Source organism: Frieseomelitta varia, unplaced genomic scaffold (genome assembly GCF_011392965.1).
Source record: "Frieseomelitta varia isolate USP_RPSP 00005682 unplaced genomic scaffold, Fvar_1.2 scaffold_778, whole genome shotgun sequence".
Classification (NCBI taxonomy): domain Eukaryota; kingdom Metazoa; phylum Arthropoda; class Insecta; order Hymenoptera; family Apidae; genus Frieseomelitta; species Frieseomelitta varia.
This window is the reverse complement of record NW_025110565.1, coordinates 266039-284715: the sequence shown is the minus strand read 5'-3', so window position 1 is coordinate 284715 and position 18677 is coordinate 266039. Positions and strand designations below refer to the sequence as shown.

The window sequence follows — 18677 nt, the reverse complement described above, 5'->3', positions numbered from 1 at the left end:
ATTTAGAAGTCATTAGGACTCGTTACGTTTGCTGCGCCATGCACGGTCCCCTACTTATCGGCTAATTGCGTACACGGCCGTGCATCCAGCGGACCCGTAAGTGGCGTGCTTTCGGTCCCCGGCACACTTATCGCCGCACGTTCACAAAACTGCATTCTAATGAAACGAGTCCCGCTCGCTCGTTTATGTAATTCGCGACGCGCATCGAAATTTATGCACTCGGACACGCGGATTTATGCGCCCGCGGCAGATTTATGCGGCTGCGGTTGGATTTACCGCTCCAAAGCCACCGGCTGAAATCCTGTTACTTTAATTGGTTCGAATCGCGGCCTTAACCCTCCCCCCGGCTGTGACGTTTCACGACTCGTCGCGGAAAATTCGATTCTGTTCAGACGAATAAACCGTTCGTCTATCTCGAGGGGATTTCGCTTGTCGAATTCGACAAACTTCTTTCGATCTGACGAATGCTGGATCTATTATCATTCGTATAAAACAAACGATTAAACTTCTTTGGTGTGGTAAGAGAAAGACTAATCGTAATAAATATTTTAGCCCTTCACTTTGTTTAGAATTCAATTGTCTAAGATACTTTTATGAAATTTTTACGCCTAAATTGGACGACTTTCGACACGTTGCAAGTGTTGTAAAGAAATTTTTTAATAATTTAATATGTAGTGGATATAATTCAAATGTTGTATTGTTAGAACAGAATATCTGTTAATGATTAGAAGATCATCTCGTTAGATCATCATTATGACATTATATTCTAAGGACATAACATTTGATTATTATCATCTCTACGTACATGTAATACTATTATATTTAAGATAGTAAACTGGTAAAGATAAGATATAGTATTGTACAAGGCAAGTGTTTTTTTAGTACCATGAAGATATAAAGTCTTACATATAAAGCGGTACTTTTGAGTATTAAGTAATATAAAGAGTTAAACATGTTTGCCGCGTTCATAAAATTGATTTTATTCATCTTTGATGAATAAAAACTAACGAACATTATACATTTACATGACAAAAACGATCCTATAATAATACGATATAGTTTTTGATCAAACGGAAGTTTGACTATTCAAAAACATTCGAAAACATTGAAATCCTTGAAGTATAAAGTACCTACTGTTGAATTTGTTTAAATTACAATTGGGAAAATGAAATTTCGATTTAATTTCGCCAACATGAAAGACTTCAATATTTTCGAATATTTTCAAATATTTTTTCGATTGAAAATTCGAAAGAAAAAAAAATGTATATTTCATTAAAAAGATTATTTTCAATAACGTAAATCGTAACTTCTTGCAATAGATTAGTAGGTACATGACGTGCTATATAAAGGATAAATTAAAAATTACTATAACCTATAAATTCTAAAAATTCTAATCCAAACTAATAGAGAAACAAAAGTACTCGGTTGATGGACTTTTCAAATAATATGACTACCACTTTTTTAATATCAAATCATATTTAAAATTAAAAATATATTTAACACGTTGACTGCCACAATGATCGACGTTTTAGTATCAAAAGATTAAAACATTGGAGAATTAAAATTGAACATTAAGGTACTAATTAAAATGAGATCAATTTTATGCGTTGAAAAAATGTTCAACGATTCAAAATTACATGTTACAAAGTAATACATTTCAAACTATAGTTGCTTGTAAAAGAAAATAGTCACCTACTACATAAAACTCGCGTAACGTTCAACGTGTTTTATTTAATATTTCTAATATTAAATTATATTTAAACAGGAGGATTAAGAAATTTATCTGTTTAACTCGATTTAAGTCGATGGTTGCTGAATTAACCAAACTTTTGCTTTAGACACATGTGGCTCTGTAGGATAATATTCTCCCTGTACCTCGAATCGTCAAACTCCTTTTTTAAACGCCTTGAACGATTCGGTGCAGACAAATCTTTATCGTTTACATTTCACGTTTCTTACACGTGTATTCCCACAGTACCGTTTCTCTTAATGTAAAATCTTGGATCCCATATTTTAGCAACTTCTTTCTGCAATTATATTTGCATATGTTTAATATTCTTAAAAGAATGTTCGGATGCTGTAGAACGCTGGTATGTTAAAGTGGCGACAGGAGTTTGCGCGTGTAACATCTTCTACATGTAAAAACTATTTTTCCCCTGCGACAAGCTCGTATAAACGGAATTTTATGATCCAATTCGACTGTTCGGATTACGCTAAACGCACCGACGTTCTTTCTGTCAGAGGAATGGAGAAAACGCGGGGATATTTCATAAACGGTGGTTCGATCGTTCGAGGAGAGATCGTTCAGTGACGAGGGAAGGGTACACGGGTAACGATTTCGAAAAAAAACCGTAAGCCGAGCTGCGAAGCAGCATCGGGGCTACCGCATAATACTCTAGAATTACGAGTCACGTCCCGAGGGCACGGGATTCTCTCGCATGCACACGAGACCCGAATTGCTGCCGAATCTGCCCCAAGTTGAAACTTCGCCTTTATAGCGACGCGTAAGTGCATACACGGGCAGACGCCGGAGTCGCAAAACGAAATTACACCGATATTGCTTAAAGCACTCACCGCTGGAAAGGCGGAATATCACGCGTACTCGCGTGATAAGGAGCCAGAGATCCTTAAATCCGTTATCTTTTCCGCCCGTGTTCAGACGAACGAATTCTCTGCTTCAAATTCTACGGTTGTTTACGAACGTTGCTTCGAAACACTGGTAGAAACCTCTTATGAAGTTGTTACGTGTGTTGCGCGAAGTATTAGATTGCTGCGCGCGAAATGGCGGATCCCGCGTATGTGCAACGATCGTATTCAGAATATTGTGACAAAAGCATATACAGCGTCAGATAATATTTATCGATTTGAAGCTTGAAACTTGGACCTTGAGTCTTTTTATAATAATTCTAAATTCAGGACTTGCGATATATTCAAAAAGCTGTTTAAAATTTAATCAAAGAATCACTACGCAGGATCCATTAAGAATTTCTTTGTTTAAACCTGGGATATTTCTTAATTTTTGAGAAACGTGAGTGAGTCGGAAATGATCGAGAAAACGCAGGATTAGAAGCTTGATTGATTAATGCTTTGTCAATCGTTTGATTATATTTCAAACATCAAGAGAAAAAAAAAAAAAAATCACGAATGATTATGAGATTTCAATGAATCTTTTTATAAAACTTGGAACACGACATACAGAGTGGTACCATTTCTATGTGCGAAAATAAGTCGAAAAAGAGAGGAATAACATTTTTTGGTTTGAAGCTTCCTTTATGAGAAAATCGAGTTTGAATATGTGTAGGTAATACGCATATTATACATATTATTTATTATTAGTTACATTACATTAAGGCTGAACTGTTGAAAGTGTCGACATTGCTGACATTGCATATATAACCTCGCTCTTCTTATCATGCCACATTATTTCGTCGCTTTACTTGATCGAAAACATTTATTATTCTTTCCTTTGTCTGTGAAAGATTCTCACTATGTTTCAGCATACACTATTTCTTTAACAAGCTCGTAACGCTTTCACCATGTCAATGTATTCACGGCTGCTGTAGCGAGACATTGTTACAAAACGACTGATACAAAGACTAACAATAAGAGTAGTACTGGTAGCCGTACGACCGAGGACAGAATATAAACACAGAAAACAACGAATGTGAAGGTGCAAACGAAAATGATCATACTACATATGGGCACGTAACAACATTCAAACTCGATTTTCTCGTAAATGAAGCTTCAAACCAAAAAATGTTATTCCTCTTTTTTCGACTTATTTTCGCACGTGGAATCATCACCTGCTCGATCGTACCACCCATCCGGTAACACCCTGTAATTTTTGATCGTAATACATGTTATCGGAAAGCTATGTTAAGAGAGCGGACGATCTATTTAGATTAAAAAACACGAACAATGAAGCTCGAAATAATTATTAACAACGATCGATCAAGGATTTCAATTGCAATAATTATAAAATCATTGTTTTACAGTGGACGAGATATGTCGAATCTAACGTCAAGTCGAAATTTTATTAATATTATTTTCAAGAAAGCTGTAGAATGGAATTAAAATATAAATTTATTTATATATAATTCTAAATTAATACAATTAAACAAAGTTTTATAATGAGAAATATATATTTTAGTAATAATTAAAAGTTAATAATATTATTAACAGCTTTAAACAATGAAAGTGAATTTCTTTGAAAAATAAAGAAGTAAAATTTATTTTTCTAGCTTTCGTATCAGGGTTAATTAATTAATTTTAATAATTTTAATTATCTCGAAGGTATCCAAATGATCTAAATATATATAATATTAATCTAGTTATTATTTGTAATATCGTCTATCATTTTTCAAAATATAATATATCTTCATACTGGTATCAAAAATTTCGAAGTGTTTCTCATAAAGCGCTAAGCGTTCAAACATTTTCGTGATCTCGTTTGACACGACAAAAAACAAATAATCGAGTGACTCTCAAATAAGAGTAATAATTCTTAAAGAGAGGGACGAAACTATCTGCGCCACGCGATATGAAAACAACACATACGAGCAAGTGAAAACGTCACTAGCGAGGCAGAATTTGCCCCCCGGGAGGGGAAGCAAGAATCCTTCACACGGTTTTGCGCTCGTTATATACCATCAACGTTAAACACCATCAACCATGAACACGCTATAATATTTTACTACACGGCTATCTAGAAGTAATACCTCATACACACATTGGATAAGAGGCAAGAGTGATACGCGTATAACGGGCCGCGCGATAGAGAATTATTCGCCGATGCGATAATAAGATACTGATAAGTCAACCCCGGGGGGGGGGAGGGGGAGGAATTAAAAATTACCCTGGAACACGCCACGCGTCCAAGTGATCCGAGAGATTCGATTTTACGCCTTAACCACTTGCGCTGGCAACTGATTGCGGACCATAACGAGCGGCCGACTCGTATACAATAATTCGCTTTCCTCTTCAACTCGTCGGTACGATATCCACCGGATAGAAATTCATTGACAAGTAATAAATTTATCATTTGTTTTGCCTATTTTGTTTTACTGAGAGTATACTTAAAAACTGAGAGAATATTGCAAGCACGTCATTCCAGCGCAAGAGGTTAAGACTTAATCACGAAGCTTAATTTGTTCGCTTACCTTTTGAACGAGGAAGCTTCTTTCTTTCGTCGAAGCAGGATCTCTCGTCGAAACGTTTGAACACTTGAACGGAGTTGATATTAAAAGTACAATGAGTCACGTACTTGGAAACATTACGGTAACGAAGCACGATGGTCATTAAAACGGAACGTAGCGGTATAGAATTTGACGACGTATAGAAATAATAACGCGACGACGCGAACGCCACGTTGGGTAAATTACGACTAAACGACACGACCAAGGACTTCCATCGTCTATCAACAAGTCGAAATTTGTCTTTCATTGTTTATGCTAACGTGAACGACTATAAACACGGCGTTTGTTTGCAAAAAAAGAGCCTCTTCAGGGATAACAGGACACGAGCTTCTTTACGAAGTGCTTACTATTTTCTTCGAAATATATTAATATATATATATATTAATATATATATATATATATGTTCTGTCGATATATGTACAACCAATTTGGGAGAATTAATGAATTAATCGAATAATTTTTTTCTTATCATTTGAGGATGTTTATTATTTATAATTGTTCTTGAAAGTAAGAATCAAAAGTCAGATCCGGTGAATATGACAAGACTTTAATTTTTATTTTGCGAAAAAAGCAATAACAACGTATGCATATTTCTGCCAGTCGAAAGTTAAAAGTTCAACTTTTTATTGATTATAGAATTTGTGCTAATATTTTTGCCTTTAAATTCATTCTGCGACACGATAATGATTCCAAGCGTTCTTTCAAGTCGTGCAGAGGGTATTGGAAAGAAAAAGATCAGAAAATTTTAATAAATGTGAATTGACCGTTTCAGTCACCTGCTAATTAACCTACATGAGTTGAAGGAAGATCCAACCTAACAAAAACAACTGAAAGATTTTACAACACTTATGTAAAACAATATGCCTTTCAAAGATTTATAAATTAATTGAAAGAATGTTCGAAATAGTAAAAACTGTATTGAAAAGCAAAGGAGGATTTTTCGACAAAGAGCATTACAAATTGCACACAAACGTCCCAGTTTTTTAAATTTTTCTATTTAAGCAACGTCTACAGACCTTAATATCTGAATATTACTTCCAAATCATTTTCAAAAAAAAAATGGAAGTTTCTTTCTTGACTATATATTATATAACAAGAGTCATTCTACAGCTCAACTAGTGAACAAAATAAATAAATAAATAAAATTCAATCACAAATAAAGGAACGAATAAAGGATTATTAATTCCTCTCTTTTTTCTGTTGCAAGAGATTCGATTGTTTCTAAGAACACAGACCTTGTATCGCTATCGAACTATTGCACATTCCACGTTTACGTTTCATCGTCGAACGATATTTTCACGTTAATGGCGCTTCGTTCGTACCGTTACGTCGTTCCTGTTTCGACTTAACCGTCCAATTATTCATCGCGCAGCAAACAAGGGTACGGCGGGAAAGGGCACGACGAGGGAAGAGAAAGTCCTCGTAAATATAGCAATTACCCAAAGCGTCGGATTGAGACGCTGTTAAACACGAGCAGGCTCACCCGAGGCGATCTGTTAATTAGAGACGCGCGCAAAACACATTTCCATTGAAACAGTAAATTAGGTGTAAATTTTACCGCGGCACCGGCTTGTAAAGAAACGCAACGAGGAGAAATGCCAACGAAAGAACACGAGCAATTTTTCTCTCTCTCTCTCTCTCTCTCTCCCTTCTCTCTTCGTCTTTCCGCGAAGCCGCGGCGCCCGTAACAGTATGGCGACATCGCTCCAACGCGTCGCGATACATCGCGATCGTGAGAATCCGGGCTCCGTTGTTTCTTGAGGCTTCTCGACACCAGCCGGAAGAACACACGAGCTTCCCACGCCTCTGGTAAACCGCTTTATAACGGATCGTCTTGATTTCTCGGCTAGTCAAATGCACTGGTTTCCGTGGCGAACCGAGCCAGCCATCCACGGTTGGCCGTGATCGAAGGAAAATTCGTGTCACGAAACCGCCGCCGATTTCGTGTACGATTTCAAGTACAACGAGGCGGAGGGTGGAAGGCGGCCGCGGAATTTCGCGAAACAGCTAGAAAAACGAGGCTAACCGGCTGCTATATAACCGATAACTAACAGTGTATGTAGTAAAGATATATTTGCATGCGCATTTGTCCCCTCCCCTCGTCTAAAAATACCAAGTAGCACGGTAATTTCGCCTGAGAAAACGCGGCTCGTTACCAGCTACCCTTTAGGCGATCGTTTTTCTTCCGTTTCGAAAGACTTTGTAACGCCTCTCTCTCTCTCTCTCTAAAGAATGAACGCGAACTTTGTAAAGCTGGTTACCGAACGTTACACGCGGTAATGTTAATTCACCTCTCCTTTTCGTCCTTTTGCACGGCCATGCGTGGATGAAAATTGATACGTGTGTTACAGCCGTCTATCCGGGAGGAACATGTGTTCCGTAGCCAGTCGAGCAAATAATAATTTGAAAATATGTCGCCCCATTCTCCGCTTCCTTTCTCTGTCTGTCGCCATTATTATCGCAAACCGAGTCGACAGCTTGGTTGCATTAGCGTCGCGAGGACTCGTAACCGCAAAACCACCGACCAGTCCCAAACACCATTATAAATGCATTAAGTCTCTCTTTCCCTTGGCTTTATCCTCCTCCCCTTTCAGCCATACGTTGCTCGCGTTTTCCCTCATTGTCTCGTTGCGTTGCGAGTCGAAGGAAAATACGTCAAACAGAGAAAAAAAAAAAAAAAAAAAAAGAAAGAAAAGAGGAACGAAAAATTTCCCGATTCTGATTCGAGAGAAGAAACGTCGTTTCCCAGAGTTTCGAGCCGGACGAGTCCCCTTCTCATCGTCTTCGAAAAGTCGACGATCATTAAGCACCGATGGAAGCGATCGTTACACTTTTCTTAACACTTCCCTCCGTGTCCCCCCCCCCCCGGGTTTTACCCTTCGGTTTTATTCGTCGCAAGAACGGCTTCACCGGGAGCCTTTCGACGAACGATAAATCAATGACTCTTGCTCTTTCCGCGGCTACTTCCGACCCTTGCCCCGTCTCGCTCGCTCCCGCGTGGCTATACAATACCGATACAAAGAGCCGGCACGGCAATTAAGGGTGTTTTAGAGTGGCTGCACTCTAAAAATGACCGGCCACCCCTGGCCCAAGGGAGGGGGGGGGGGGTATTAAAAAACATTACTCATCACATAATCGCGCCGAGTGGTTTTCATTGCAGTAACTTGTCGTCTCCGTTCATCCCTCCTCCCCCTACCCTCGTGCTCACCCTTCATTTCTCTCTTTATCTTTCGTATTCTCTCGTGCCTGGTCGTCTCTCCGTCTCGCCAACGTGCCGCACAGCCAGGAAAAATGAGAAATGATCGTGCTCGCTCCGATTCAGCGAGGGCCCTGTTTAAAATTCATGAACGATTTTACTGCTACCTCCCCTATCGTCGAGCATCGCACAAAAGCGCCGAGAGAGCAGGAGGGGAGGGCATATCGAGAGAGAGAAAGTGTGGCCCACATTTTCGAACGGTACGCGTGCAGAGGAAAAGAGAGAGAGAGAGAGAGAGAGAGCAAGTCGCGGATGGCGTGGTGGGAAGCACGCACCCCACGAAATATATTAATTGTCGAATTTTCCGTGCGAACTGCATATCCGTTAGAACTCGCTTTGTCCCTTGCCAGCCACGGATCTCCTGATTATTAATTACCCTTCACAGCGAACTTCGTCCCCCCCCCCTCCCCTCCCCCCGCCCCTTTTGCTCGCTCGCCTACCCTCCCGTGAAATTCGCGGCCTCGTTTCGAAGGCACAACGTTTTTTTTTTCCCTCCCCCCCTCTGCTGTATATTTTTTTCTTTCTTTTTTTTTTAATTTTTATCCCGCGCCTCCGGTTTTTATGGAAAAACGTAACGAATGTCCCTGTTGTCGGCGGTTGCGGGAGGGGGTAGCTCGTTAATTATCGTCCGAAATTCCGCAGCGAATCGTCGGCTTTTAATTGAGAGGATAGCCGACCGGCCGAGATGATTTATCGTCGTGGAGATAATCATGGCGTTTGACGATGCTCGTTCGAGCCACCGGGCTTCTCGTTGCTGCCGAAAAATTCTTTGATATCCCCTCCCTCCCCCCTCGCGAATTGCAAATTTTTCTAATTAACCCCGCGGTATAATTACCACGAACGGATTGACCGAACCATTGGCCGTTTAGGTTACCGGCAGCCATGGATCCATATTAAACGGGAATCGATTACGCGTATAACTGCCGTTAATTATCAACCAGTATGCGCGGCCGCGTCAAATTATTTTTGCGCCGATGGGAAAACTGTTTTTATTAACCGTCGTTCGTGCCGACTAAATTACACGTACGCACGTAGCTCGCACACGCGCTCTCCGGTTGGTTACCGCAACGCCATTTGACTGACAATGTTGATCGCCGTTTTCGTCCGCGTCGCGGGGACATTCCAGCGTCGTGAGCCGCGCGCCGCATTCACGTAATCCATCCAGACAATGCGACATGGCATTACGTTTACGTTAATGATAGAAACGAGTGATACGCTGAAACTCGAGCGAGCGAGAGAGAGAGAGAGAGAGAGAGAGAAAGAGCTAAATCACCACGTGTCGGTTCGGACGCAAGACTGTAATTTACCTCTCCGCTCTTTGATAATTACGCGGCGATCCAACGAGTTGCGTAATTGGTCCAATTGGTGCTCCACTATCGCCACCTTGCGAACGCGCCTTACGTACGTTCCGTTTTCATTATAACGGCCGCACCACCGTATGCAGAAATTTAGAGCTTTTCGAGCTTTATCTGTTACATCAGGTGTGTGTCGAGCTTAATTGTTTTAATATTTTGCTTCAAAATCGCAATACTTTCTCAGTTTTAAGTACATTTAAATATAATCCAGTAAAGTAAGTAATAAATTTGTTACTTCTTGGTAATTTCTATCTAGTGATATTATTCCAGCGCCGAGTTTGAAAAGAGAGCGACGAACTATTGTACACGGTTTGGTCACTCGTTATGATCCGTGAATTAGTTGCCAGCGCAAGGGGTTAAATAACGACGAAGAATTGGCGAGCAGGACGAAATTAGAGCGTCAGCATCACTCCTGCAGGATCAAAGACCATGACACACTGCATGATTTGTAAGGGATTTTATTCATTCAGACAACTCTGCCTTAACCACTTGCCCTGGCAACCGATTGCGGACCATAACGAGTGACCAAACCGTGTACAATAGTTCGTCGCTTTCTCTTTGAACTCGTCGGTACGATATCACTGGATAGAAATTATTGAGAAGTAACAAATTGGGCAATACTTAAATGTACTTAAAACCGAGAGAATATCGAAATTTTAGGTCAAAAAAAAAATTCTCGACGTGCGTGATTCCAGCGCAAGAGGTTAATGGAACGTGTACAGCATGAAATCGTGACCCCTCGCGCACGTTTCTCTCAATCCCTCTCTCTCTCTCTCTCTTTTTTCCAAGTTCATAGCCGGAAACAGTTCCCTATCGCTGTACGGGATCGAGCGAATGCTACCCTTTTATTTTACAAATGATCGCAATTTCCCTCGAGTCATCGTGCCTCGCTTCTACGACTTATGCCTACACGTATACACGCTGCCTCTTCCCACCCATCGCGATAATTCACTATCGCCGCGCAGTTAACTTTTATCGAACCGTGCGCGTTGTCCAACGACAATGGTAACTCGCGTTGGAGAGACACACGGACACATCTTCGGCGAAGAGCTTACGTACCGCGTACGAACCTCGAGCGCGTGGTGGCATGATACGCGATGATTAGGCAGTGAAACTCCACGGGCTATTTGTTAGTATAATAAGCTCGCCAACAGTGTGGCCAACGTAACCACTTGGCGGCACGCCATCCCGTTTTAGCGTAATTGTCCCAGATCGAAGATTTACATACGCGAACAGAGATTGGGAGGCGATCGAAACAGACGGGGAGGAAAAGTGGGTGCAGGGGTGAGTTCGAAGAAACTGTAAAAAGCCGCCAGTGGGATTTCTACTCTGTAAATCGCCTCTGAACGTTTCAGGGGCTGAAAGCTTTCCAAGCTGATTCAATCCAACACTGAACTAACGCACACACTGGTGATCACGAAAGGGTTAAGAATACCGCGAATGAAAAACATAGAAAAACATCTATTTGCTTAGACTCCATTTTTGTTTCCGTTTCGTAAAAAAGAAAAGTAATCTCGATATCGAGGAGTGTAAATAATCGTAAACAAAGTGGAGGAAGAGGGCGCGAGGAAAATTAACACTCTCTCTGTGTGTTCTGTTTTCAGAACGAAGTGGAAGAGGCAGACGATCGTGGGCTTCGAGATAATGGCGGAGAACAATTTCGCGGTGGCAGCGTTCCAGCAGCTGTACGGAAGCGGAGCGGCGGCGGTCCCTGCGCATCCTGCGGCAGGACGATATTGGCCGTATCCGAGCGCACACGCGCTACCAACGAACGGTCTGTTCTATCAGCAAGCCTCGGCGGCTGTCACCTTGCAGAAACCTCTCCCCTACAGACTGTACCCACCGACGATGATACTGGCAGGGCCTAGCAATCCTCTCGGATCTCTGACGGCGAGCTCCAGCCTGTCGAATCTCAGCAATTACTACAGAGACGGGCCGGAAATGGCGGACGGACGGGACAGGGAGAACATCGAGAGATCGTCGAGACAGAGGGACAGAAGCAAAAGCCCGGTGCTCAGCGACAGGTCGCCGTTGATGAAGGAGGAAAGACTGTACGCGCCGACGATGGTGCAGCAACCCGGCTCGAGCAACACCCTTGGAACTCTCACGGCGAGTTCCAGCCTCTCGAATCTGAGCAACTACTACAGAGACAGCCCAGAAGCGGTGGACGGTCGAGAAAGGGAAAGCATGAACAGAGCGTCGAGACAGAGGGACAGGAGCAAGAGTCCCGCGTTGAGAGAGAGGTCGCCAATGTGCAAGGACGACAGGCTCTACTCGGCAACGATGCTCCAAGCGGGGCCTAGTAACAGTATCGGCTCGCTGACCGCCAATTCGGGCCTGTCGAATTTGGGCAGCTACTACAGAGACAGTCCGGACATGGCCGAGGGCAGGGAGAGGGAACACTTGAGCAGGGCGAGCAGGCAGAGGGACAGGAGCACCAGTCGTTCGCCAAAAAGAGAAGACAGCCCGCAGAGCATAAGAGCGGACAGCGACGACGAGAGTATAAACGACATCTAGGGTACAGACATCGTCGTGGAAAGGTTCGACGAATCGAAAGAACCATTGGGATGCAACTACGTCGAGATCGAGGAAGATCGATCGAATTCTCTCGAGGAGGATTGACCCCCTCCCCCCTTGGAAGAAGGTTGGCGCTTCGTCGAAGAGGGAGAGTTTCTTCAACTAGCGAGAAGTCGATGGTACTTGAGCAGCTGAGGTCAGAGATGAGAAATCACGGCGCGACTTGGCCTTTCAAGCCAAGCTACAGTCTGCTACGTAAGTTACGTAAGCGTGTGAAGAAAGATTCTGTCGTCGTTCTGCGTGGAACTGGGTTCTGGCGATGAGCCGAGTTCGATATTGCCACCGGCGACAAGTATCATACGCAAAATGGTCGATCTCGCGATGAAACGGTGGAACGCGGGAAGTGACACGGCACGGGACGTCCGGGATTTCCTAGATAATGAGAACGCGCGCAAAGGAAACGCCGTGCGGTTAACCAAAGTTTCGCGACCCGGACATTCAGCGAACCAACGGCACGTTTGAAACAGTATTCATACTCGATGTAATAATCGTTATACGCCCGGTATAGATCGGGAAAGAACGAATCGGCCAATCGGCGACGTCTCGACAGATTTATCGTACGGTTATGCTCTCGCACGGTCCGGCGATCGTGTACGTCTGTCTATACGTATATGCATGGCTGTCTACGTACGTTCGTATGTTTGTGTGTGTGTGTGTGTGTGTGTGTGTGTTTGTTGCGCGTGCAGACGTTGAAACGCCAAAAGGAAATGATTGTTAATTGGTAGAAACGTCGTTGAACGACTGCGAGGCGGCTGCTTTTCGCCGTGTAAATAAAAACTGTTCACCTGTCCGGGAAAGGGAAGAGGAATAGGTTAGAGAGCCGGCTAGACCCACCATCGAGAGCCAGATCCAGAGGATCGGAGTCGCGCCAGGAAACGAGCCGATCCGCGCACGAACGCGAATCTACAATTAATATGACATTAGGGGGGGACCTGGCCTGCGGGGGAAGAAATCCGAAATGACACGAAATTACACGCGGTCGTTGGACAAAAAATGAAACCGTAGGGAAGAAGAAAACGGTGAGTTTCGGGGAGTATGGTAGGTATGGCATTCAGGGTCCAACAGAGGCTGTCCGAGCGATTCAGCAAGCGGCGAGGATTCCCCTCGATGGATTCCGTTCGTAGCGAGGGAGTTGGCTAATCGATCGTTACTTGGTGAATAAATTCCCGAGCTGTAAATAGATTGGTCTGCAACGTCGGTATAATTTTCGCGGACAATTTAATTGTAAATAGCTACGCAGCCGAGGACGAAGTCGTATCGTGCGCAATAGTGGCCGGTCGAACGCGTCGAAGTCGCGCAGACACTTCTAGGACGTAAGTCGAGAACAACCGTGATCAAACAAGGTATCACGAAGTATTTTTCAGATTTTCAGTATACGTAGAGGAACGCGCGGGACGCGTGTCTGAACCGTCCGGGACCCAGAATCGTTTCGTCGTATCCGAGTGATCCGTAGAAGAAAAGAAAAAAAAAAGAAAGACAGATATTGTTTCAGGCGTTCGAACAGGAAGACAGAGATGAAGTTCGTGACGGTGCAGACACGGTTATCGCGTTGTTCAGCGAAGAAATACCAGTATTACGAATGCATAAAATTAGGCTGTACGATGGCGAGGGCACAGGTGTACGAAGTAAAAAAAAAAAAAAAAAAAAAAAGGAACACTTTAGAGTGGGGAGACGGCGTTTTTTTTTGTTGTTGTAAATCCGTGACGATCGGAGAGAGTCTCGCAGTATCGTGTGACTTAACGTTAAGTTAAATGCAGCAAGAAGTACGTAGTATAAATCATGCTTTGTAAAATAATGTCTGTATAGCGAGAATTATTATATGGAAAATATATTATACTAAATTTAACGCCTCTCTTTCTTCTAAATATCTTCGTTCTAATATGTTCCATACGAACACGTCCTATCCTTCTCCTGGTAATGAGTTCGTTAGTATTCGTAAGGTTGAAGATGTTATCGAGCCGAGCAATGCAGCTCGAGAAGAAGAAACGTTTCGATCGCATTGTCTTTCGCTGTTGCTGCTGTGAAAATTTAATTGAATTCTCGCATTAGCACTTTCTTCGTAAGCTCGCGAAACTTCACGACGACGGAGCCGGAAGCGATCGTAGATAGCGATTGAAATTAACTCGGTCGAGACGGGCTGGAAGACGAAAACGAAAGGAAGAAGGTGTGTCTGCTCTGCCAGTCTCATTCCCTCTCGCGAGCGAATAGCCGCAGCCAGACCATCGCTCGCGAGTTCGTCTCATCGATCCATTTTCACCGCGAGTAACGCGCGCTGGGGCAAGATTGCTCTTTAAAGCGACAGGCTCATGCCTGCCCCTGCTGCCAGTTGTTTTTCACGCGACGATGAATATTTCAAGACACACACTCTCGCGATCGGGTTAATGCCTACGTAGAGATCGCATCCACCTCCTGTGTTTGCTTATTTGCATTCCCATTTGCATACGCACACTTACGTAAATCGTTTGATCGCGTTTCGCATCTCGCGGCTAAACAAGCAAACGACCCAACGACGTATCTCTAATCGCGATAGTTAAATAATGTAACCGAGCTTCGTGCCGAAACTTTCCATCGTGATACTCCCTCCGTGAGAAAATTCGAAACCGAAGCTTTTCGTGCGGTAAGTGGCTCGCGAAAGTGATACCTAAACGTAGACAAATTTCCATATGGCAAAATGGTGCAAATTCTACGTGAGAAAACAAATGGGAAAAGAGGGAACAAAATTTTTTTCACTTGAGGTTTCGCTTTCGAGAAAATCAAGCTCGAAAGTTTTTCATGTGTTACTTGATTTTGACTAATTCTGAATTATTAGCTGGATAAATTAATAATAAATTACTATTAATAAAATAAAATATAAAGTAATAAATTATTATTAATGTTTCAAATAACGTACTTGATTTTGACTAATTCTGAATTTTACTGGAGTTAATAGTCGGCAGAAGATTATTCTATCTGGGGAAAATTTGTTTAAGGTCTTGCTTTTAAGGAAACGTGTACTTGATAAATTTTTAAATTGAATTTTCTCGAAAACAAAGCGTCCCATAAAAAAATATTATTCCACACTTCTGACTTGTTTTCCCTTGTAGAATAATCTCCTATTCGTTATTTGTTTCTAGCCAATCCAGAATTAGCCAAATTTAAGTATAGTATAAATTTATAGTATAAATATTTAAAATTATAGTATAAATATTCAAAATTTCGATTTTCTCAGAAACGAAGCTTTAAATGAAACAATTTTTTTCTCTTTTCGATTTGTTTTTTTGAATCATTCTTGACCTGGTTGTGCCATCATTCATGGAACATCCTATATATCTATATTATGTGTACATAAAAGAATTTCAAACATCATTAAAACTGTAATGGCAAATGATTATTATGATTAAATTGATTTTGAAACGAATCTGGAAATGTATAAAACTTACAAGATATTATATTAAGAACAAGTTAAAAATAGAGTTTGAGCAAATAGATATTAAAGATACTATTGGGATTTACTGAAATAATAGATTCTAGTTGTTTAAATATTTCGGTGCCCTTTTTTGAAATATGCCCGCTTGTATTAATCTTCCAATTTCTATTCGATTTGTTCGACACGATCATAATGATTTCAGCATTAATAAAATGTCATTCATTTCTATACATGTTTAAATACTCTCGTGCGAAATTGTACATAATACACAATCGTACACAAAATCGAAGCTAAATTCCTTGCAGTCCACAATAATTTCCCAAACATAAACTAGCGAGTTTCATTATAATAAAATTTGTACGAAATAACAAAAAGAGAATGAACCTCTTTGGAGTTTCCCGAATTTCACAATTCCAAATAATAACTCGAAACTATTTCATTACGAAGATTGGTAAAGTAATTTATCATAATTTTAAAATTTTTATCTGTACAATTGTAATATTTGTGCGAAACAGCAACGACGCTGTTGCAATATTTGATATTCACACGTAGTCCAAATAAAAAATTCGCTGTGACGAAAGTTTCGTTTCCGATTTCGTGGGAGAATTTCGTGCGTAAAAGACTCGCGGCTAAACTGTCTCGAGGCTGACTCGGTCTCGTCTCCATTACCGGACGAATTTTCGGCACTCGGGCCGTGGCACGGTGTGTAATTTGCTAGGGGCCTTACATCGTCGTCGTCGTCGAAGGTAAAACCCGAGAAGCGTGACAGCGTGCCCGGGGCTTAATCGCGTTTGCTTATTTCCGGCGTTGGTCAGCCGACGCTGCAATTATGTAGGAGCGAGCCGGAGCGCTAACTGCTGCACAAGGGCTTATTTTATTCCTATTAGGGTAAGACGGGTAGCCAGGGCGACGCGTATCCCCGTGTATCCCCAATTACGTGAAATTAATTTGGCTCGCATTAGCGGTGGCCCACTGCTGCCGCGCCAACGATTTTTTTCTTTCTCTCTTTCTCTTTTTTTCTCCCAACTGTTTCCTTTCACTTCCTCTCCCGCTTTCAACGCATATCTTCAACGTTAACCACAACAACGTACATAGGTTCGTTATTCGCGTGTTTGTGCAAACTCGAAAGAAGGCCGCCGACGATTGTTTGATTCGTGAAGCGAGTCCAAGTTTAAGAAACTTGGCTCACATGGACTTATCAGGGTACGAATTGTTGGTCTGATAATTGCAGTTAAATTCTCCTTTCTACTAGTGAGTGTTTTTCGTTCACGCAATAGAAGTATAAATTCAAATAAGTGGATTTCAATCAGCAAGAGTTCGTCGACTAAAATTTCAAACAAATGGAGTTTATATATATGTAAACGGAGTTCTGCTATATGTATATTGTAACCATATCTTTTTCTAGATATACTACATTAACTATATTATTAACTATATTATGTATGTCATTATTGGAATATAATATCATTATTGAAATATCTATATATTATAGTTATACATATATATAATAGTTATAGTATAATTATGTATTATAGTTATACACATATATAATAGTTATATTATAGTATAATCATATATTATAGTTATACATATATATAATAGTATATTATATTATAGTATAACTATATATTATAGTTATACATATATATAATAGTTATATAATGGTATAATTATACATTACAGTTATACATATATATAATAGTTATATTATAGTATAATTATGTATTATAGTTATACACATATATAATAGTTATATTATAGTATAATCATATATTATAGTTATACATATATATAATAGTATATTATATTATAGTATAACTATATTATATAGTATAATTATATATTATAGTTATACATACATATTATATATAGTTACATACACATACATATATATTATATAGTTACATATACATACATATATATTATATAGTTATACATACATATATATATATATATATAATAGTATAACTATATTATGTACGTATAACATAACTATATTATTTATTAAAACTATATTTTTCTTTTGTTTTCTCATTATTGGAATATCTATATCCTCTATAATCTGAAATATATTACAATCAAATTTAGACAATTTCTGATTAATAATTCATGACAATTTTTTTTTAAAGACTTTCGTTGTACAAGATTGATCAATGATTTATTATACGATTATAATGGCGATCCACTAGATGATTAGATTTAATATCTAATACTACTTACAACAAGGAAGATGCAAATGCTTTATAGATACGTTAATATTGAACTTATCAGGCTAATTGACACTGATGGCTCTTTAGATTTTTATGCGGATTTTTATGAATTTATGGGCGACTTCAGAATAATGCGAAAAATGCACGCAAAAATGCAATCAAAACAATGTATTTAAACCTGTAAAAACTCTTTTGCATCCGTAATATATCTAAAAAAACAAATTACGAATTAGTCATTTTGACGACTTCATAGTAGTTCCAGTGTTAGATATCTGTTAATGTTCCTGTTGCTTCGCTGCAACCAATCATTCCGTGAGTCGAGCCGATAACATTGCTATAATTTGTCCATTATTCTCGTGAAACGTATTCACGCGCGTTTCGAACGAAGAATAAATTGCACCGCGCCGATGCGTTTGGCACGATCGGTTTCTCAGAGTGGCGGATTCGACGCAGGAAGCCTCGTGAAAGACGCAAGATTTCGTCGTGATAGGGTGTTAACGATCATTCGGTGAAAGGATACAACAAACCGCCTCGGCGAGGAAAGTAAGATATTTATTCTCTTTTCTTTTCTTGCTTTCTCTCTCTCTCTCTCTCTCTCTTTTCTTTTCTTCGATCCTTTTATAATACTTTCTATGGAAGGCTCTCCGCGGCGAAACGAGCGTCACTTCCGTGGGACAG

The 18677-nt window shown here is 40.7% G+C and overlaps 1 protein-coding gene across 1 annotated transcript in view; it reads left to right on the top strand.

The window, feature by feature from the left end:
- The window catches only part of LOC122535826 (homeobox protein B-H2), a 41140-nt gene extending 28543 nt beyond the window's left edge, over positions 1-12597 (top strand). Inside the window, exon 4 of the mRNA XM_043667660.1 lies at positions 11411-12597. Coding sequence (XP_043523595.1) covers positions 11411-12323 — 913 coding nt within the window. The 3' untranslated portion in view covers positions 12324-12597. The remainder of the gene's footprint in view (positions 1-11410) is intronic.
- The last annotated feature ends 6080 nt before the right edge of the window (positions 12598-18677 follow it).